At 36.3% G+C, this 23,696-nt stretch overlaps 1 protein-coding gene across 2 annotated transcripts in view; it reads left to right on the forward strand.

Moving 5' to 3' along the window:
• LOC145671020 (diuretic hormone receptor-like) overlaps positions 1–23,696 on the forward strand; it is a 1,407,723-nt gene that overhangs the window by 1,181,174 nt on the left and 202,853 nt on the right. For both annotated transcript variants that reach the window (XM_081739675.1, XM_081739676.1), the window contains exon 9: positions 5,316–5,404. In XM_081739675.1, coding sequence (XP_081595801.1) covers positions 5,316–5,404 — 89 coding nt within the window. The remainder of the gene's footprint in view (positions 1–5,315; positions 5,405–23,696) is intronic.

Genomic DNA, 23,696 nt, shown 5'->3' on the forward strand with positions numbered 1-23,696 from the left:
CGTCAGGATTCCGAATCACGAAATTATTAATTCGTCAGAGAAAATTCCATGAAACACAATATAGTTAATTCCTAAGACAATTATACAAGTATATTTAAGTTATATCTTGTCGACAAGACTGATTTTCCCTTATTTTTATAGTAAGAATTTTTTTATCTGCCCTAAGCATCAGTAAGTTACAAGGGAAAAAAAGGAAGGAAACACCTTTCGTCCAATACTGTTTAATGTTGGTTGCCACAACTGGACATATATATCAAACACCGTAAATTATAATCTGTCGAAGCCTAAAGTACAGCCATACTAATTTAATTCAGCATGAGTAATAATGTCAAACAATTGGCATACCTATTTATGCAAGTAAATTAGAATATACCCAAAATAGAATAAAAACAATGAAGATAAATGGTACATCGGAAAATCGAGTTGAACATGAACGATGATTTCACATAAAATCAATAATCAAGATTGCTACATGTAACGAATATGGGTTGGTTACACTACTAGATATCAAAGTCTACCACAAAAATTTTGGTGATCTTTGCTGAATGCTAAACTGAGACCATGGTGGCTCAGTGACAGAGTGTTCGTTTTTGGTGCATGGGCTCCGTGGTTCGATCGCAGTTCGCATCAAATGAACACAAATATTAATATGGAGTTCTTCCGTTTTCTTCGCCTTTCTTCATTCTACCATTTCATTCATTTCCATAATCGCCGTCTTCATTAGCTTCGGTATATATGCCTTTGGTCTATTAGTTTCGGTGCGAAAACCATGGCTTCAATTTCGAATGGAAAAGTAGTGAACAATGTTGTCACATCACATCAGCTTTCGCCAGTTTTTCTGGACTTTCACATTCCCCTACGCTGTGAAACATTGATCTATAACAGAATTTTCAACTGACTTTCCTGTGATGGTAAACTTGACTTACCCCGTTCTCAATAATTTAAATGAAATGAAATGAAATCTATATGTTTTACGTCCCACGATTATGCCGCTTAGACTAAAGGGGACGGTGATGGTGAGAAATGAAGGAAATGCTGGAATGAAGAAAGTGGGAGGAAACGGGAGATCTTCGAGATAACTCATGCACACGGTATTTGTCCTGCACAAAATTCATTTGAGGCGAGCTGGAATCGAACCAAGGATCCCATGCATCAGAGGTGAACGTTTTACCACTGAGCCACCGCGGCCGCTAAGTAATCTAAAAAAGAGAGGGCAAGAAAGAGGTAGGATACCTAACATTGATAAAAGATAATAGTGACAAGCAAAGAAGAACAAATATACTATTCGTGGATCCATAGATTTTGGTGGATAACAAAGTCTTAAATTGTCTTGTTCTCATATTTATTCATGAGATTGGAATAGTTAACGTTCTCTGATTTTTAAAAGATTTTCCTTATTATTTGGTACTATTATTTCTATTTTTGACTTGGTTTCTTATTATTTAATGTTTAATATATTTATTTTTTGTTTAGCCCTTTTGCGACTTCTGTATTGATTTTCGGGCAAGTCAAAATGATTTCAGAAATGCATTCTCTGAAATCTAATCAACATATCGTATTGTGAAACAAACACTGAGAAAGATAAACTACCAAAGTTTTCTTTCTTTACAAAGAAATGTTTTATATGAACACCTCCCGTAACGCGGCACATATCAAGCCGATAGTCTATCCCCTGTGAAATCTTTTATAGTATATATGCGGTCAATATCAGCGATGGTTGCTGAGATGCACGGCCCGAATACCTTAAATGTTCATACCCAGTGGCGTATTTACGATTTTGTTTCGGGAGGGGCTTTGCTAACTTTCGGGGGGGGGGGACTTTGCCTGGAAATGTGAAAATTCTGCAAGATATTTCATTTACTTTACTTAGTAAGATTTTGGGCGCGGGGGGGGGGCTTAAGCCCTGAAGCCACCCCCCTAAATACGGCACTGTTCATACCACTTACGAAAGGCCTTTCATGTAGGTGAATCTCTCCGATATTGAGTACGGAAATGTCGTTGGACACTAATGACAGGTTTGTTTACATAATAATCAAGCCTACAGAAAGTTCTCTGTTCTCTAGTTAACGCCACTTTCCTTAACTGCTCGCAGCTGACTATTAGCGGTAGAAAATGGAAGCACTGCATGGAAACTATACTTTGAAAGTTAAGCTTTCAAAGCGTATGTCTTACAATAATATACCTTAATTTGATTTCAGAGAATAAATTTCTAAAATTGGGTTCATCATTTTGACTTGACCTATATTTACAGTATATATACATATTATGCATTTTTGAAAGTGGTATCGCATCGCGGTTTGCGACAGAAAATCGTTGAAATGCGATAGAAACGAAATAATTCATTGCAAATTGCAGTACAACTATGATTTTATAATTTACGTTCTAAGTGAGCTACTTACATCAGTTCAAAATCTCTTGTCGGCGCGAATTTTGTCGAGGAATTTGAAGCTTAAAATACATAAGACGATAATCATGCCTGTTGTTCTGTATGGTTGCGAAACATGGTCACTTACTCTGAAGGAAGAACGTAGACTGAAAGTATTTGAGAACAAGGTCCTGAGACGAATATTCGGACCCAAGATTGACGGGGATGGGGAATGTCTGAAACTTCATAACGAGGAACTACATACTTTTTACCGTTTACCAAACATAGTTGGGGTCATCAAGTCTAGGAGGCTTAGGTGGGCAGGTCGTGTAGCTAGGCTGGAAGAAAGCAGAAATACTTTTAAAGTCTTGAATGATAAATCAATCGGAAAACGACCATTAGGAAGACCAAGGCTCAGATGGGAAGACAATATTAAGACTGATCTCGCAGGAGTAGGAATACAAAGTAGAAATTGGATCCAGTTGGGTAAAGATAAAAGTCAGTGAAGAGCTCTTGCGAACACGGCATTGAACCTCCGGGTCCCATAATCTATAGAGTTAGTTAAGTGAGTTACTTACGAAGCAAAAGTAGTGTGTCATTATCTTTCTTTTAAAACAGACTCTTCTTTTTCATGTCGCATATACAAGTAAATATCTTCTCGCTCGAAAACCCAACCTTATCTTTTAGATGTAGGTTTTTTTTACTACTGCAGATTAGCCAGATTAGTGGTAAAGATGCCTTGTGTACTTTGACTTTTTTCTGCATCTTAAAGGAAATAAGGCACTTTAATCAGATTTCGAGATGTAAGACTCCCACCAAATGTAATCAATCAAACGCGTTTCTGGTCATTTTGAAATATTTAATCTTTAAAACAGCTATGTGAAGTTCCTTCCAAAGCTTGAAAGATACATGTTCTGATATTGCAAATTACTCATATAATGTAAAAAAAAAAAAAATGTTAAATTTCCATTTACTTATGCCTACTGTACACATTTTTGTAATTGGACTTCGTTCCTTTGTGTCTCTGTACTAAACTTTCTACAAAATTCATTTTGATTTTTTGATGTGAAACACGTGTCAGTCATCGGTCTCATCTGACGGGGCAAAATACCTTCATCAGTTATCTCTCTATTAAACCGTAATCAATCAATAATGGTTCCCTGACTACACGTGCAATGCCAACACCTTTTTATTCCATTCTCCTATCTCTTATCTCTTACCCCTCTCCTCATTTCGCTCTAGTGTTTATCTCTGCTATTCTCTTGATGTACTACTCGTGGATCCACGAATACGCATACACAGTCAACACCTGTTTAGGAAATGCTTCTACTTCATATCCTTTCCTCTGTTGCTCTAGTGTTTCTTTCTCCTTTTCTCTTATTGTACTACTTGTGGATCGATAATACGCGTACACAGCCAACACCTGCGTACGTAATTTTTTCTACTTCATTCCCCTCTCGTCTTTTGCTTTTGTGTTTCAGTCTTCTTTCGTGTTATTGCATTACTCCTGAATCCATAACTACGCGTACACTGCCAACACCTGTTTATTACATTCTTCTACTTCATACCCCTCTCCTATTCTGCTCTAATGTTTATCGCTGCTTTTGTCTTTATGTACTACTCGTGGATCGACAAGTACACGTACACAACACCTGCTTATGATATTCTTCTACTTCATATCTTTTCAGTCTTTAGCTCTAGTGTCTCTCTAAACTTTTTTTTTATTGTACTACTCTTGGATCCATAACTACACGTACACTGCCAACACCTGTTTATTACATTCTCCCATCTCATGCCTGTCTTCTCTTTTGCTCTTGTGTTTCTCTCTGTTATTTCGCGGAATGCAAAAGCGTGTTACTATCAAGCAGTTGGAAATAGACTGCTTTATAAAAAAAAATGTTGTCAAACCAAAGAGGAAGAAGGGAAAATACATATAGGTAGTTAATTGTAACATACAAATATCTCTGATTAGTTCATATACTAAACCATTGTAACTTTTACAATAACAAAAACATCTCTTTGTTTACGTATTCAACAAAGTAATTAGTTGCTTTCGGTAAAGTTAGAGAGCAAGTTCTGTGCTTTTGAGTCACCAGTAGAGAGTGAATGAGTGACTGTGAGTAAAAGATTTTTTTTTTTTTTTTTTGTTATTCGTTTGACATTTTGTGAAATTAGTCTATGTTAACATGAAACACATTAGTTTCCTCGTAAAATGAAAACAAAAATAGAAAAAAATCATTAATTATTTGTGATACTGTACACATTTTTTTAGATAGGTATTTTTCTATGTTTTGTTCCAGCCTGGAGAACTAACACGCTCGGAGCAAAACACTGAATGTTGAAATGAGAAGTGTCAGTACCATGTTTTTTGTTCATACGTGAAAACTCTAGTTTCCATGTTAAAAAAGGACAATAACAGAAAAATTAGGATTTTGTTTTGCAGCTGCTTCCAACCTAACCTGGGCAGTTTTCTTTTTCAATCTATGTTTTGACTGCACAGGATAGCGGTATGCTTTAATGTATTTGATTCAGTGGCGGATCTAGCCTGAAGGCGGAGTGTCCCAGACCCTCAGTTTTTAGATAAAAATAACTTAAAGTATCTTTTATATATTTTTAAAGTGTATGGTAAATTCATGATATACCTATCATATTCTGAGCTCTGGCTGCCCCCCCCCCCACTTTTTACCTTCTAGATCACCTCTGATTTGAGTCACTGAAGACCAAGTCAGAGGATGATCATCCCTTAATTCAGTGCTGTTTCGTAGAAATCAGTGGGGATCTCAGGGCGTGACCCAAGGAGAAATTGCCGATTGAAGACTACGAAATTCTACTCAGCCCCTGTCTCCAATCTTGTTCGACGCGCATTTTACAGTATTTTTGCAGTAGAATACTACTTTTGCATTGTACGTAATATGTACCATTATTAATAAGTTCTTAATACCTTTTTCAGGTGCACCCGCTGCTGTTGTCCTAATAGCAGCAGCAATACGAGCATTTGTAGGAATAAGTGGAGGATTTGGATCATATGATGAATCAGAGGTAAGCAAATACCTTTAATTACGTACATTTAGTCGCTATATGAGATCATGTCATAAACGTAATTCACCTGAATACGTTTGTTAAGAATGTTAATTGTGAACGGGAGCTAATAGCATGAATAGAAATATCAAAAGAAGTGTTGAGAAAGAAAGTAGCGCGCGCTTCCATTAGTGAGTCGCTGAATTAAAGTGTCACACACAAGCCTAGTTAAATGTTTCGTGCTCTGTACTGCACGGGGTAGGAACGAGCACATTATGGAAAGCGACTACGATCTCTCAAAATGTGATTCCAGAGAAAATGAGCCGGGAACAGAAAACCAAGGAAAAATTAGGAAGAAAAATAACGATAATTAACATTGACTTCGCCAGTAATTTAGAAAGTAGGGTGCGAATGGAATGCTTAAAATAAGCTGCTTAGTATAAGTGCATATTATGTTCCGCGCTGCTGAAAACAAGGAATTAATTAAATCCTAATTGCAGCAGAAGGTAAAATTTGAGTAGTTGTAGTAGTAGAGCCTAAGAGCTACATGTAAAAAAAACATCTGAACAGATTATTTTAATTCTAATGCAAATTTATCTGTTGATAGTTATGAGCAGCTTGAATACTTGTTAATGCAAATGCACAGGGAAACGGTGATCTCTACCATAGGTTTCGCTTTTCCAGTACAACTTTCAACTTTTTTTAAGGTGAGCACTTTCGTTCGCATTCCTCCAGTGAATATGCTCGTTCAGTATCGCATTCCTTCCTCTGTGAAGTATCAGACCATTTTTTAAAATTTTTCTCAAAATGAAGCTAAATATACCCTGATGAAACACAAATTCCATGTCTATTACGAGCTGCTTTAAAGTACTTTCGGAACGTTTTATAAATAAAGGAATAAAATTTAGGTCTGGAAACTCCATATATAGAAAGGTAACCAAGAAAGTTATGTCGCTTTTTCACCAACCGCCTACGTAAATCGATATGTCACCTACGACATACCTGGAATATCAAAAATAGTCCCCATCAGCATCGATGACCTTCTGCAAACGTTCTGGGAGGTCATGGATTCCATCGCGGTAGAACTTGCTCGGCCGTAAAGCAAGTATGGTACCAAATGCATTTTACACCTCTACTAGAGATTTGAACTGGCGTCCTCTAAGGTAGTTGTCAAAGGAATGAAACAGATGACAATCGGACGATGCAATATCTGGGGAGTATGGCGGATGCAATAGTGCTTCTCATTCAAGGCGCAGAATGGTGTCCGGGGTCATCCTACCCACGTAGGGCTTAGCATTGTCTTGTTACAAGAGGACCCCCTTGCGATTCTATAAGGGCCTGGTTCGATATTTTAAGTTAATCTTCTAAATAACTCAACGCGTTTTATCACTTTCTTAATTGGCTTTTATGACCATGATAAGTATATATAATTAACTTTTCTGCACATATAATAAAATATATATAGACCTTCATACACACTTATCTACTCGTTAAGATGGCTATGTATATGTACAATTATTTATATCGTTGCTATAGTAACAACAACTCATATTTTAGCTACCAATTACAAAATAATAATCTCGAAATATCTATATGTCTTTCTTTTTCATTATACATTATATTGCTCACATAATTCGCCTCTGATCCCCTTTCTGTAAATAGGCACAGATTGCGAATGATACATACAACGTTATCGTTGTAGATGTCGCCTCGAACGGGACTTTCATAATAGTTTTACTATGAAGGAAAGAACCCTGGGTTAGATATCACGCAACATTTATCTTTTGAATAGCCCTCATATATATAATATCAACTTTAATACACATACATAATTAACTTTTCCATTTATATATAATATACTATAACATAACATATTTTTATATTTTTGTCAATATATCTCGACATTAATAACGACGAATTACAATTATCATAATTAAGGCTATTCAAGAATTAATCCTAACTAATAGTTTCCTTCTAGGGTACAAATTCAACTATTCCTTCATATGCAAACAACACTCTTTACAAACAAAGATCTTCATACTATTAAATATTGATAGGATCAGTCAACAAAGTTGGAATATATAAACACATTGATGGTTATCATTTAATACATTAATAAGTTTTGAAAAATCAAGAGATACGATATTCGTTATTCTTATTCTTTCCATATAATAAATTGCATCTATTTCATATATCTGTCATTACTTTCATAAGTTCACATTAAAATTACGATCTTTTATTTTTAAATATTCATAATATTCGTATAAATAATTATGAGATAACTTTGCAAAAGACATGAAACACAAATTATCATTTCTTCAATTAGTGCTATGAAAGGAAATTGCAACAAAACTATAAGGAACAAATCAATAACATTTTCTGTTAACTGCCATAAATTAACTTCGTCAATATTCCGTAAATAATGAATTTTACCCATAATCAAAATATTTCATAATTACATATGTTTTTAACATACATTTTAATAATAAATCGACTCAAGAACATATCAACCATAGACGTAAGCAAAGGTCAATTTACTACAAATCCATCAGACGCCTTTTTGTCAATTCAAGTTATACGTTCGAAGGGTTCATTTAAGGAACATTGTATAGCACAGTCTTGTGTACGTGTTTGTCTTTCATAAGATGATACCATATTTTGATTCCTATTTACGAAGTTCCTGCCATCTGTAAATTGATTTTTTGAGAATCGGCGATAATTATTATTTCTAGTGAAATACCTGTTGTTATTTCTGAAATTCCTAGCTCCATTTTTATAATTGGGTTGCGTTTGATTTCCGGTACCATTATAGCTACTCATTCTAGTATTGGAATTACGTACATTAGTATCATTTTCAGGTTGTATATCTACATTACGAACAGATGCATATTGTGTCTGATTACGTGCATAATCACCCTTACCTCTATCCTGCATCTTATTGTTATTCTGAATTGCAGATTGACTCTCATAACTTTGAATGAGCATAATTAAATGATTGAAATTAATGCACTGAGCCGACATTAACAACTGTTGTAGTATAAATGGCAATAAGATCCTAATTGAAGCTATAATTCGGGATTCCGGATGATTCGGATTTAATGATCTCAGCTCATGATATGTTGATACTACAAATTCAGTAATACTCTGGTATAACTTTCGATTGTAGTGGTTCGTTCGTAAAACAGCATCTCTATTTGCTACCATAAAATCGTTTTCATAATTCGACAAAAGAGCATTCTTAAAATCTGAATACGAATGAAGGCTACCTCTAATAGCCTTAAAGCATGTTAAGCAAAGTGGCAACAAGATATGCGGTAATATTTTTAAGAATTGATACAGATTTACACCGATGAACTCACATTCATCCTGGAATTTTTCGAGAAATGCCCTAGCGGGTATATCTCCTGGCACGCCACTAAACTTTGTGAGCGACTTTACTTCGCTAAACCGTAACTGATTACCTGTAGATGTCTTCATACCTCTACTGGAGATGCGTCTGCGTTTGGATGTTTGCCTCTCTCGTTCTTCTCCGCCGCTACTCTCTGCACCACTCGATGATCCAGCAGATTCCAATGTTGCTCTTGGAGGATGATCAGGTACCCAACCTGTGGCTATAGGATGACTCGTGCCTTCTGTATCCTGAAATGAAGTTCCGGGAATGCATCTTTCTTTGATGAAATTAACTTCATCTTGTAGTACTTTAATGTGGTTTTCATGTGCGTTAATTGTCGATTTTAAAACATCCATAGATTCTTGAATTTCTGTGCTTCGCTGTACAACTTTTTCTATTATCTCTTCGTATTTCTCGAATTTTTGCACCACGTGTAAGTTCATTTGATCTAACTGATGTTGCACACGCTCCCATCTATCTTCATTACGTTGACTCAATTTTACTATTTTTTCATCAAAGTCATTGGCTATTTGCGTTAATTTCTGGTCCAATTTTTCATTCACATGTTGCATTTGCTGGTCCAACTTTTCATCCACATGTTGCATTTGCTGATCCAATTTTTCATTCACATGTTGTATTTGCTGGTCCAACGTTTCATCCACATGTTGCATTTGCTGATCCAATTGGTTTTTCATCTGCTCGGACTGATTTTTTATCTGTTGAGCCAAATCTTTTAGAATGTCTGCCAAATTGTCCCTCGGAGTCAATTCAAGATTCACACTTTGCCCATCAACCAAATTATTACTTTCCGCGGCCATATTTCGTTTAATTACTTTTCCACTTCGCAAAATTGTGATATTAAGATCGCGTTGAAATGCCGTTTTTACTAAACCTTCGAAACGACACTTTATATAACTCCCGGGTTTCGGCACCAATTTTTATAAGGGCCTGGTTCGATATTTTAAGTTAATCTTCTAAATAACTCAACGCGTTTTATCACTTTCTTAATTTTCTTTTAATATTTGACTATGATAAGCATATATAATTAACTTTTCTGCACATATAATAAAATATATATAGACCTTCATACACACTTATCTACTCGTTAAGATGTCTACGTATATGTACAATTATTTATATCGTTGCTATATTAACAACAACTCATATTTTAGCTACCAATTACAAAATAATAATCTCGAAATCTCTATATGTCTTTCTTTTTCATTATACATTATATTGCTCACATAATTCGCCTCTGATCCCCTTTCTGTAAATAGGCACAGATTGCCAATGATACATATAACGTTATCGTTGTAATTCAGAAGTGCTGGTTCCAGAGTTTTGAATCTTTCTTGAACGCGGCTTAACTACTGACACTACTCAGATGCATTAATGCTCTGACCAGCTGGTAGCAGTTCCCGATGCACGATGCAGCGAGCAGTCCACCAAATACACAGGAGGACCTTTTTCTGGTACAGTGCTGGTTTCGTTGTTTTGGATCTGTTTGAAATGTTAACCAATAACGACGGCGCTGTGGATCTTCGTACGTGTATCTCAACATACGTGTATGTCATCATCTTGTTCAGAAATGGCTCCTTCCTCAAAAAAGACAGCAAAGAAAAACAGGTGACTGCTCACGTTGCCTTCTGACCGGAGTCAAATCATGTGGGACCCATCGGCCCAACTGAGTGCTTTTCAAGTTGATGGACGTGCTGTCGAATGGTTTCTCCACTCACACTGAATTGTATACTCAGTTCCTCACATATCTGGCCACTTTTCTCCTCAATGACTGCCTGAATATCTTCATTTTGTACATGGGTGATCTTCCAGCACATGGTGCGTCTTCGAGGGTTTCGTCACTATCTTTAAACTTGTCAAACTACCGTAGTACTGTCACGACACTCTCAACAAAGGGTCGGCATATCTTCCACCCTGCTGCAGCAGCGTTTGACCCCATTTTGAACTCGAACAGTGTATACGGCCTTACAACGGTCTGTGGAGGTTCACGGTGTAACTGAACTACCACAACCTAATAGTATGTTGGCTATATCTTCAGCAACAACTGACCTTCGCCTTATCTCCATTTGCATTCAAATCACGGTGTGAGAGCCAATGGAACACAGACCTCCACAAAAAGCGACATAATTTTTTGAGTTTACCTTTATATATTTATCTACGAACTCCCTGCTAGAGTTACACATTTAATGTAATGTTTAACTAATGCCTGGAAGGCTTTTGTTTTACAAAAATGTTGGTACGTCTGAACCACTGGCGCAAATCCCGACATCTCCCCTCTAATCTTGGAACTGAGGGGGACTTCCACCCCAATAATCCAACTTAAAATATGTTTTTTGGGTAAAAATGTGATTATTTGTGTCCAATTGTCATAAAGGAAAGTAAAATCAAATTGGTATCATCGCAGAATAAGCCTCAAAATCTACCCGCCTCCCAATTTTGAAGAAAACTACTTCCCTGATCCTCCACAACATTGTTTTCAACTTCACAACTTCTTAAACAGTTTGAGCATCTCTAAAAAAAAGTCTTACCGGTCCCCCCAATGTTGATGATAGTTTTGCCCCGCTGGTCTGGACGATTGTAAGACACTCTGTTTCACGTCATTACCACTGTAGGTATATTGACCTGCTATGGAATCTTTTAGAAATTCAAACATTGGAAATCATTTCGATGTTTGTCAAGACAGTGCAAACTTTAACTTAGAAGAACTGTATCATTTGGAGTTTTGAACAATGTTGGGGAGACAGATGTAAATTTGGGATTATCCCAGTTAAACCGATACATCTGGGAACCAAAAAGGGATGGGACCCGGGAGTTCTTACTCCCCCTCCCGAAATCGCAACGTTTCTGTAGGTGTTTAATGACTATTTTGCTAGTAGCTTTGCATCATTCCCTCCCACCTTTCCTTCTCTCCTACCCTCTTCAACCTGTCTGTTCTGAGTCTTTGTCTTCCATCAGTACCACACCGATGAAGTACAATTTTTTCTTTTGATACTCCCAAGAGCGCGCCATAGGGCCAGATAATATCTACACTTGCTCCCTATGCAGTGTTGCCAGTTCGCTTACTAAGCCCCTTTCGTATTTACTAAATCGCTGTTTAGCAGAAGGTGTATTTCCCACCTATTTGAAGAGAGTTAATGTCACTTCTGTTCATAAGTCTCGTAAAAATAAAAATGATGTGTCCTACTATCGACCTATTTCTTTATTATCACCTCTCTCACTTGTTTCTGAAAAGATAATAAAAACCGGCTTTTTTAATTTGTTGATCCATTTATAAACTCTTCCCAACTCAATTTTTTGCTAGGAAAACCATCTCTTACCAATTTATCTGTTCTTCTGTTTGATGCTGTAGACAGCATCTTAAAAAATTCTCAACTCTACGTTTTGTATTTGGACTTGGCTAAGGCTTTTGATTCTCTTCCACACCATCTTCTTATATGCAAACTCGGCTCTAGATTCAACATACATAGGTACATTACTTTGTCTGCTAGAAAACTATCTCAGCAATAGGACACAACAAGTTTCAGTCCCAGGTTACTTTTCTAAATTTTCCCCCCTTAACTTCTGAAGTTCCTCAAGGCAGTGTTCTGGGTGCACTTCTATTCCTATTTTACATGGACGATCTGCCTTCTTTGTTGACAAACAGCTGTACCAATATTCCTCTATTCGCTGATGATTGCAAATTCTATAGACAAGTTCAATCAGAGTACGACGCTCTTGCTCTTCAGTATGATGCTTCAGTCCTTTTCAACTGGAATAACTCTTGGAAACTTAGCTTAAACATCTAAAAATGTGCTTCTCTTACGATTTCTCTAGAAAAGGAACCTATAAACCACATCTACAAAATTGGTCGTAAGAACATAAATCCTGTCACCTCATTCAGAGATCTTGGTTTTATCATCGACAGTAAGCTTACTTTTGCGGATCACATAAGAACACTTTCTTGTACTGCTATGAGAAAACTGGGACTCCTTTATCCCTTCACTGACAAAAATTCTTAATTCCTTAAGTTTGTTCTACAAGTCATATGTTGCTTTCACTATTGAGTACTGTTCTCCTATCAGGTCTATGATCTGCCCTACTCATTTGAAAAAATTAAATTATGTAATTAATTTCTTTTAGCCATTGTATCCTACCGAGTATCTCACCTCCGAACACTTCCAAAAATCACGTTCTAAATTCCCTTAATATTAAACGTCCCCTAGCGAGAAACAAAGCTTCTGACCTAATATGTCTGACCTAATAAAAGCCAGAGACCTTTCTTCGCGTAAAGTGGAAGTTGTCAAAACACTTCTGGCGGAACTAAGATATACATAACGACAAACTGCTAGTAGAGTTGGAGTAGGGCAAAAATGTGTGAATAGAATCTCCGTTGTGATGAGCAAGAAGCAAATGTATCAGGAAATCTAGAGTTGGGAAGTGGGAGCGAAAACTAAAGCTATCGCTACGAGGTATCAGAAAACTAAAAAGATTGTCTCTGGGAAACAAACGCAACTTCTACAGACATAAGCATAAAAATGGCTGAGTATAGTGTAGACATTTCGCCTGAAAATGTTCGAAGGATTCTTTGTGGTGAGGGAATAAAAGCACTCCGGCCAAGAAAGAAAGCAACAAATTACTCTAATCATGACAAAGAAGCTCCTCGAATGGACACGAGGCCTAAAACATTTGCTGATGATTGGAGAATATGTGTTTCAGTGATGAATCATGTGTCTTCGTGTCTGATGAATGTTCACAATATGTGCGACGTCGACCTGAGGAGGAATTCAATTGGAATGCCTCCAACAAACCGTGAAGCATCCTACTTCAATCATGGTCTGAGGTTTGATGTCTGTCTTCGGGCCTGTGAAACTGTGTATAAAGGAGGGAACAATGAAGCACGACCAATATCTACAAGTTCTTCAAGAAGAACTGCTTTTCCAGACTGCAATCTGATTTGGTGAAGCACACTTCATCTTTATGCATGATGGAGCTCCATGCCACCGGGACAAATCTGTGACAAAATTCTTGGAGAACAACGAAATTAGTGTTCCGTGGCCGGGTAATAGTTCTGATATGAACCCGATTGAAACCCTTGCAGTTTCATGAAGGAAAAGCTAAAGAAGAAGCATATTACAACCAGGAGCGTCATTTCAGATTTTGCTGGGGGGGGGGGGAGACCATATGATATAAGTAAAATTTCGCGTATTTCACTGATTTACTACTATTTTATTGATAAAATCCATAGAAATTTCAAACTGAGGGGGGCAATTGCCTCTCTTTGCACCCCTAAATGACGCCCCTGATTACAACCAAACACCAATTGGTCGAGGAGATCAACAATTTGTGGTATCGTGATGTTGATTGTATTTCATTTCATTTGTTGTTTCCAATTTAGATACACACGCTGTATAGTATTTATATTTGAATGTCATGTACGCATTTGTTTTATTGATTTTGAAATGCATGTGCCGTGACCACAGGAACTTAGAACAAAGTTACAGAACAGTAATTTGGATTAAGTTCAAACACGTTTTCTGACGTAAAATATTCCTGAACTAAATGTTGTCTAATAATTTTAACACGTCTGTATTCCCGGGAGGAAAGTTTGGAAGTCCCATTGCAAATAATCGAAGCGGAAACTTAAAATATCATAGATCACACAAGAAATACTGAATTTTACATGCACGAAATTTTTACTCATTTTCTTTCAGATAACGGCCTTGTGAAAGAATTTTATATAACATCCCCGCTATAAGCAAAATTCAAGCACGCAACAAACAAATCTTACAACTGACAGCCTATATATTACCTCTTGAGCATGCCATCTGGTTAGAAGGGAGTTTTCATTTCGTGTAGTATTAAAAGCAACTTATTATTAGTGATATTATTCCCTCCTACAATAATATTACTTCACTACGACTAGAGATGACAGGCAAGTACAGACTAACATAGAAACAAAATCCTAGAACGATGACATTATTCTTTTATCTGTTTAGCTCTAAAGACAAAGTACGTGAAAAAATATGTTTACTTGGCTTGAAATCAACTTTTGAACAAATGTTTATTTATTTTGTCTTTCAGAAATGTTCTCTATAATCCATTAGTTTTGTGTTGATGCTAAGACGTTAAGATGGACCACCCATATTTAATCAACTGCAAAAGTGGTGTTATTAAACTTAATGTGTGGTTCTTAAAGCTATTTTAGATTATTTGTTTTTGTGAGTATATCCAAACCTATCCTTAAACCACTTTGCATTGTAAATAAATGCACAAGCGTGCCTCTTTCTTAAATCATCACATTTTTTTTCTTCAAGTTTCACTTTAGAGCACTCGTTGCATTTCAGTTATTCACAATATCTACATTATGACTCCTCCTGCCTGTCGCGAAAGGAGCCATGTCGTGATGTCCGCTAATACAACAATTCCTACAAACAGAAAGGGAAAGAACACCTGCAAGCACGATCTCACATTCAGCACCTCTTCAAGACACCACTGGTATATCCATTTCAAGATCTGAGCTTTCAATATTACACACTATCGCAGCCTCAACCTCAAAGACGTCCCCTGATGATAACTCATCCTCTGAAGACATGATCCAAACTATTAAAGAACTTCTTCAAACTTTGAAGGATTTAAACATGAACAACTTAGTACACACGCTACGCACGTACATGCCAAAGCTGGAAGCTGCCCCAGATCTAATCAGCAAATTCACCATCTTCATAGATTTCTTCTCTGAACTATTATCATGAAGTCAAGAAATCTTTTTTCGGCACTTTAGCACTTAATTGCTTGTTATAAGATGCATTTTTCTGGTTTGACTTTGTATCATAATTTTGTAATTTTAAAATCTATATTCTATCCAGTATTAAAATCTATATTCTATCCTATAAATCCTGTTATCCATCTCCAAATGAAACTACAAGTATATAAACACTCATGGCCCAAGAGAAGGCGTTACCTTCTGTAGCCCACCCATTTTCAGATGGGAATGAAATTTCACTTTTAAAGAAAGTATCAAGAAACATAAAAATTATGGGGTGAACATAAAAATCGGGCAACCATAGTACACAGACAAACTAATAGATATCACCAGCGGTAAATTTGCAAATCTAAACTGTTGTAACTATTTAATGGCAAAACCAAAACTGTTATTGTCTCAGTTTAATTCTATTCTAAACACGACAAGGACCACAACCATATTTCGATTTGAGCATTAACATTTATGAATATTTCTACAGTAATATATTGCTACCACTTAATTGCAGCCTATAGGGTGTGTCAATTTATATTGGAATATGAATCATACTACTGAATATGAATGTGCATTGCGTATTTACACTAGATAAATGTAAAATTCTACAATGTTGTTACTATTTAAGGGGCAAAATAGCTAAACGTAAGACGTGTACTAATTAATCGATCTCGGAGCCCCGAAATTAGTTGAAACACCTGAAATCATTGATAACACCCATAGGTTTAGCAGATAGACGAATGTGAGCGAGTTAGCAGAAGCTAGCAGTATCTCAACTAATCGAGTTCACTTCATTTTGTATAAAGAATTGTAAATTTGTAAAAATGCGTTGACTCATTACAGAACAGAGAATAAACCATGGCATTAAGCAAAAATTGAATCTAGTTGCGACTTGAACCACTTTCATTTAGGATTTAGGATTTAGATATCTGGGATTTCGGCATCTAAGGCCGTTTAGCCCGTCACAATGTGAGGGATGACGTCCCTCGGCGAGCACAATATACGGGGAAAGGGAAGGAAGGAAGGAAGCGGCCTGGGACCTATAAGTTAGGTACCACCCCGACATTTGCCTACTGTGAATGAGGAAAACCCAGGAAAACCCCATTCAGGGTGGCTGGCCTGAAAAGGCGTTGTACAGTTTTTCGACCGAGTGCCCCCACCGGGAATCGATCGAACCGCTTTCATATCCTGCCTGTTTACCGGACCTGGCTCCTTGGGCAGTATAATTTATTTCCAAAACTCAACGCATTCCTAGTAGGATGAACATTTAAGTAAAAATATAAAGTTATACTGGAACTAAACGAGTACGGTATTTTAAAACCCGCGAAGAAACTCATTTTCGCGTAGGAGTTGCGAAGTTGGAGAAACCTTCGAGCAGGTACATTGAATTTCGGGAGGAACTAGGTCGAGAAACAACGTACGTTAAAAAGAAACTAAAATTATTTTTATTAATAGAACAAATTACTTGTTAAATCGTCCTCGGAAAACTGATATTGAAGTAAACGCTCAACAACGTTTTCGTTATAGCACTAGGAAGACTACAATACACTGAACGGTTAATAAGGTATAGCCTAAAATTCTGATGAACAATTAAACTTTAATGTTAATTCAAATCTAATATGGTCCAAAGATAAGACATACAACGATGATATTGATTTTATGCGTTTACAGAGCCATCTGGGGGGGGGGTAATGGAAAGTACTTCCAGTGAAAGTTGAGTATTTTCAATCACAAAATCCGATTCTTCAAGAAAAATAGTTTTTTTTTTTTTTTTTTTTTTTTTTTGAAATTGTAAAGTTGCCCTACTTCCTCCTTAAGGAGTGGAGAATTATTTTATTTCATGTTAATTGAATACATCCTTTAAGTTTCGTATTTCATGTCCTTTTAAATTATCAGGCTCAGGTAACGCATGATGGTATTATTATTATCATTATTATTATTATTATTATTATTATTATTATTATTATTATTATTATTATTATTATTATTATTATTATTATTATTATTGTTATTATTATTATTATTATGCGATTACAGCGTCATCTTGTAGGATAACGAAAAAGTACTTGAAGTGAGATTTGCGTATTTTCAGTGAGAGAATACGAATCTGCAAAAAAATAAAAAAATAAAGGTTTCAATTAGAAATTTTAAAGTTTGCCTCCGGGGCTCTATGATGGGACCCCCTGGAGGCACTTGCTGGTCACAGAGTTTTATAAGCCCCTGACATGGGTACATTCTTCCGTACCTAGTTTTGTTACATTTTTTGTCATTACCGAAATATTTCAGATTGCAGTTATGTGAAGCACACTGTATATTAATCAATAGATAATATAAAATTTTACGAAGTTAATATATGCTTGAGGCTAAATTCTCATGCTTTGTTCTTGAGAAACTCGATAAATGCTACACTTTTTTGGCGCTAACAAATATATCGTTTGTTCCTAATAATAATTGATTGTATGCTGCTGGAATAAATTATCATGTACGTAATTTTCATACTGTGTATGTCCAAGCTGGAAGCATTTGAAATGTGGTGTTAGCGCAGAATGCTGCGTATTACATGGACCAAAAGGAAAAAGAATGAAGACATACTAAAGGAAGCTAATGCAGGACGACAGATCGTGAAAATAATAGGAAAAAGAAGAAACAGCATGCTTGGCCATCTTATTCGGCACTCCGATTGGATCACTGTGCTGATAGAGGGAAAGGCAGAAGGAAAACCAGGAAGGGGAAGACCAAGGATAGAATATCTAGATACAGTTACGAAGAAAAGGCCTTATCAAAGTATAAAATAGCCATCCCAAGCGAGAGAAAAGTTTCAATATTTCCACGTAACCAACCAATTTATGCTTGAGGTGAACAAGAAGAAGATTGTATGTAAAACAATACACTATTAAGTTACACATTGTATCTATTGCTAATTATCTATTCCTACCTACGACATATACTTCTTACGATGACACATATTCGTAGTACTAACGATGGCACACATACTTCTTGTGAGTGTTAAATATACAATGGTCGCCAAAAAAATTCATACAGTGACTTACAAATTATGTAAGTCAGTGTTTTCATTGTACTCACTTTTTTCACATAAACAGAACTCAACTCTGGATATCATTTATCTCGTATCCAATATGTTCTTGTAAGGAAAAATATTTATTATAATTCTGTAATGTCTTTTCTGCTGACAAAGCACTTGTCACGGAGGTGAACAAGTTCTTTGGAGTGAAGTCACATGAATGTGATGGGCTTTTCAGTGTTTGAAACATTACATTCTAGATTGTAGCACATGCTAGTACTCAAATGCGTGGTTTGTGTCCATTGTACTAAACAAACAAAATCCATGTCGCTATATTACATTTATCTTTGATTCTGCATTACCACATACGTACTTTTGGTACTAGATCGGCCTGTCACTACTGAATACCAAGCAGATATTCAACAAACAGTAGAAATACAAACCACTGGTCAAAATTCTTAATTTATACAGGACGTAGCATACACCGTCAGCAGTACTATTTATTTAAATTATACAAGCGTTCTTACAATTCTTCAAAAATTGTACACAATGTGTTACACGACACACATCTATACGATAATGATATTGATTCCAGACTCGCCGCAATGTATCCGCTGTAATGACATGTAGTGCACATTTCATCTGATCACAAAGTTTTGGGATCGAGGTGGGTAATGATGGAATGTAAACGCTGAATTTAACAACTCCTCAAAGAAACAATCTCAGGATGTAATATCTATCAAAGACCAATAGAGAATTTCTGTAATTGTCTGATCGGAACTGTCGAAGAACTACATTGACAAACACACATAAATACCGGCCAAAACTTCGTCCAATTATAGAGTAAAAGATATATAATTAGTAATAATGTATTAGTTATAATTGGTATTCAGTTGCTGTGATAGCTAGTCTTTCAGCGTGTTCAGAAATGAGACTAGTCACAGTTTGTTCGCTGAAACGTCTCATGCAAACTTTCGTCTCGGAATGTTATCATTTGAGACACGAGGCTGACCACGGTCCACATTCCGTACCTGTTTTGTGCGTTAATTGACGCAAACTCTTACATAATGTGATCGCAGGACTCTTGCCTTAGCACATGTTCTCAGTATCCACAAATTGCGATTACTTTAATTCTAATTTGATTTTAAAGAAGCCCATACTGAGCTGTAATCATAGATCGAAACGTGACAGACACTCAGCATTCTTTACGCTGTCATGCCGTCTTCGAAACTGAACCTGCAATAAACATGAGAAGCAAATTGCTGTTAGCGTGTGTGAGAAATTTCGACAATTGCCACTGCCTAGCCAGAAAACAAGAAGAGGGCGAGATAATTTTGAGGGTTTCCATGAGTGCACTGTGCATTTCATAGCTTCACACGAAATACGATTTTGCTTAAGTTACGTAAAGAGATTGAAAGAGAGAGAGAGAGAGAGAGAGAATTGAAATGCATTCAACAACTATTAGAGTTTAGCATGATTTTAACAGCTTTTGAAGATTGCAAATTGATTACAAATGAATACATAATTCCATCAAGTGAATGTATAAGATGACAGGGTACAAAAGACAAAAACATCTTTAACCTACACAACAAGAAAAAATAGCAGAGTGAATCAGATTAGTTCACTAAACGAAATGCTAGTTTAGAAACAATTTATTTTCTGAAAACAGAAAATGATTAAATTCATCTATCACAGGTGCGTCACTAGGGAAGGACAGAAGGGCAAATGCTCCCTCCCATGAGTTTCACAAACACATGCTTCTTAATAAATTGTTTAATAATAAAAATCGTGAAACTCTTATGTGATTGGATAGAACGCTTACCTTTAGTACGTGGAGTCTCTGGTTCGATCCCCTGCGAAGTATAATGGACAACATCGTGTCCATGGGTTTTCTCGGGGTACTCCTGTTTCCTCCCACTTTCTCATTCTAGCAATCATCAGACACTTGCTTTAAGCATTGTCTCCCTTAGCAAGGGTAATCACAGGACGTTAAACTGAGACTTCACTTCATTTCATTTCATTTCCAACGATGTCAATGAATAATTTTGTCTTCTTCCCTGGCAAGATATGAAACAACGCCACTGTTCTATCGTTACAGAGATAATCAAATCGTTGTCAAGACAAGTATAGAAATCTCCAGGACCGTAGAGCGGTTTAGTTAAAGTTAAAAAAAAGGTTTTAAAAAAATCAGGCCACCTTCTCTTGATAAAATATGACAATGAAATACTGAATTTTAAAACTGCGTAATTTATTACAACTACTAAATCGGAGTTCTTATTTATTTATTTTACTTGCAATGAAATAACCTATACGAGTTTTAGAACTGGTTATTTTTTTGAACATATATTTACATTAACAAGAAAATGAACGTTTCAGAGTATGGTGCTTAGCTCTTCATGGAGTTGTACTATATGAAATTAAAAATGCATTTGTCATTAGCCTTTAAAATCACAATTGTTTTGTGTAAGTCCTGTATCATCAAAATACCTGTGACATACTGTATATACTTTTTAATGTCATTGTTACATATCTACTCTTCTTAACCATTCTCGTAACAACTAGTCGAAAAGAAAAAAACAAGTCATATGACCTGGACGGCGATATCAATGCGTTTATAGTTATTCATTGTTGGATCTTATCTCCTACATCATAGAATTCACTGGTATATTACATGTATTCAAGTGACATTCGTATGGCTTAAAATGTGTTCAAAAATGCCACCTAATCCTCTTTCTGTTTGATTAAACCCCTCGTTTTGAATCCTCATTCATCGTCATATATTTCCAACGTAATCGCATTATTTCGTCGCAAATCCCCCTATCTATATTTTTTTCTTCTCCTGCCTTTAACGATCATTATATTGATAGTGTATAACATTTTCGAGTATGAAATTCGCGGAACTACTGAATAACGACACTATGATAATAGTACGTTGGCGACATCTTGAATAGACAACGAGGTACCAGAAGAGGAGTTAGCGAAGATTTTCTATTCAAACGAGGACACGAAAATGAAGAGAGTGTGAGAGAGAAAGGGAGAGAGAGAGAGATGGAAAGGCAAAAGATGAAGGTACTATATTTAACCATCCAACATCTCACTCTGAAATTACTTAGAAGAGAGTCTTAGTCTAAGATCTTTGCAGGAGAAGTTGAATAACGTTTCTCCAACCAATTCAACGCCTATACAAGATTGCATGTAACGGGGAACGTTCCAGGTCGAAAACATTCTCTCTTTACTTAACACTTGAAACTTTAAGATTAAAGAGGTTCCTACCAATTCTGACATTTCCTTCAAGTTTTGAATACACTACGGTACAGTCTTTGGTCGTCTTTAAAGTTTCAAAGCAGTCTTTTAAAGTTTCACATACCCTCCAGAACGTTTTATTTCTAAAATCGAAATCGAAATCTGTTTTGGAGTTTACTAAAAGTTTTGAGCAAAATTACAATAAATAGCTGCCGTTTGTTGTTATATGTTGAAGCAAGTATAGCAAGCTACTAATATTCGCCTCGATTCGTATTTGTGTATTTGCTTCTCTGTCTGATCTACCATAATTCTCGTAAAACTCGTTAGAATTTAACGAAACTGAAAATATGCCATCCGTAAACTTCCCAAATAACCCTGATCCATCGAGTTGTAATCCATTAAGAATTAATAAAATAAAAATTAAGATGGTACCACATATCCTATGTTGTAAGTTTGCACATGCACATATAAAACCATTTTCAAGTATAAACCACGTAAACGTTTGAATGTTGATGAAATATAATTTATATTTTCTTCACGGAATCCTAATCAACCTTGTTAGTTAGAGTTGAAATTCATCAAGAATAAAATGGTGGAAAGGTGGTAGGTTAACTGAAATTTAAAAAAAAAAAAAATCCTTATATATTTATACGGTGTAAAACATATCATATAGAGTTTGTCAGTAAAGTTATGAGACTGGGTCTGCTAAAACGAATTTAGTGGTGCGATAGGTACATATTGTTAAAATTAGTTCAAATAGTCTCCTTGGGCGTCGGTACGCCGCTGTCAACGTGATTTCTACTCTGCAAATGCTCCCTGCAAGTCAGCTACCGTAACCTCTTTCAGAGACTGTAACAGTCCGTTGAGTGGCGAGAACGTCGTCGAAATGGTGAGCTTTCAGGCTTCTTTTGAGGTTTAGGAACAGAAAAAAGATCTGATAGAGCGGCAAGGTTGCAATCCTTATTCGGGCCAGGTAGGCGGTCACAACGAAGGCTATGTGAGCTGGAGCGTTGTCGTGGTGGAGTTTCCAGCAATCATCAATCTTCAGTCACTTGCGTTTGACGGCAATGTGCAACTACATCTTTGCAGAAAACGGCGTTGGCGATTCGTCTTGGAGTGACAAAAACTCGAAAAATAGCTTCTGCGCCACGCATGATCCTCACTGCACCAGAGTTCAGACGCGACCGCCGCCCAGTGCGTTTCTTAGTTTAGACCTTCACTACAAATCTCTCCGCCGAGTAGTACACTGTTGTCGACTGTAGCGCCTCGCGGTAGCCAATCTAATTACCTTACCATTGCCCTGTAAGATGGTGTGGTAACTGGTAAAGATCAAGTGAACGAATGATCTGATAGATGGTATCAAAACAGAACAAATCATACGTAAAGACCAAGATGTTAGCTGAAGACCGTGGGGCTTGAAAACTTCTCAGTTGCACCAAGCTAGTTGCCAATAATAGCAGAATACGACAGTGATGATAAGAAAATAATCATATGTGATAAATTTCATCAAAAATATTTCATTTTTATGTAATATGGCGTATATTTTCATTAAGGTTTCACAATCAGTCCTCACTGCTTGGAGTTACAGCCTGTCAAGAATGAATTTTTCCCTACCATGAATTAAAGGAAAATATGCTTCATGATAATATTTCTAATAAAATGAATTGGATTTATATTGAATGTTATGTGTATAGAATAATATATGAGAAAAATATAAACTCGTATCTAGTTATTTTAAAATACCAAATTTCAAGTCTCGAACCCTCAGAGGTATGAACATTTAGGTATAATAATCACAAACACTACTTTTCCAGCTCCATCGTTGAATATTTTAAACTTTCTGGATTACAAGTTTCTGGATTATGTGGTTTGACATGAGCTTTGATCAGTTACTCAGGAGTTCTTT

This window comes from Thermobia domestica, chromosome 15 (genome assembly GCF_964235325.1).
Source record: "Thermobia domestica chromosome 15, izTheDome1.hap1.1, whole genome shotgun sequence".
In the NCBI taxonomy this organism is placed as follows: Eukaryota; Metazoa; Arthropoda; class Insecta; order Zygentoma; family Lepismatidae; genus Thermobia; species Thermobia domestica.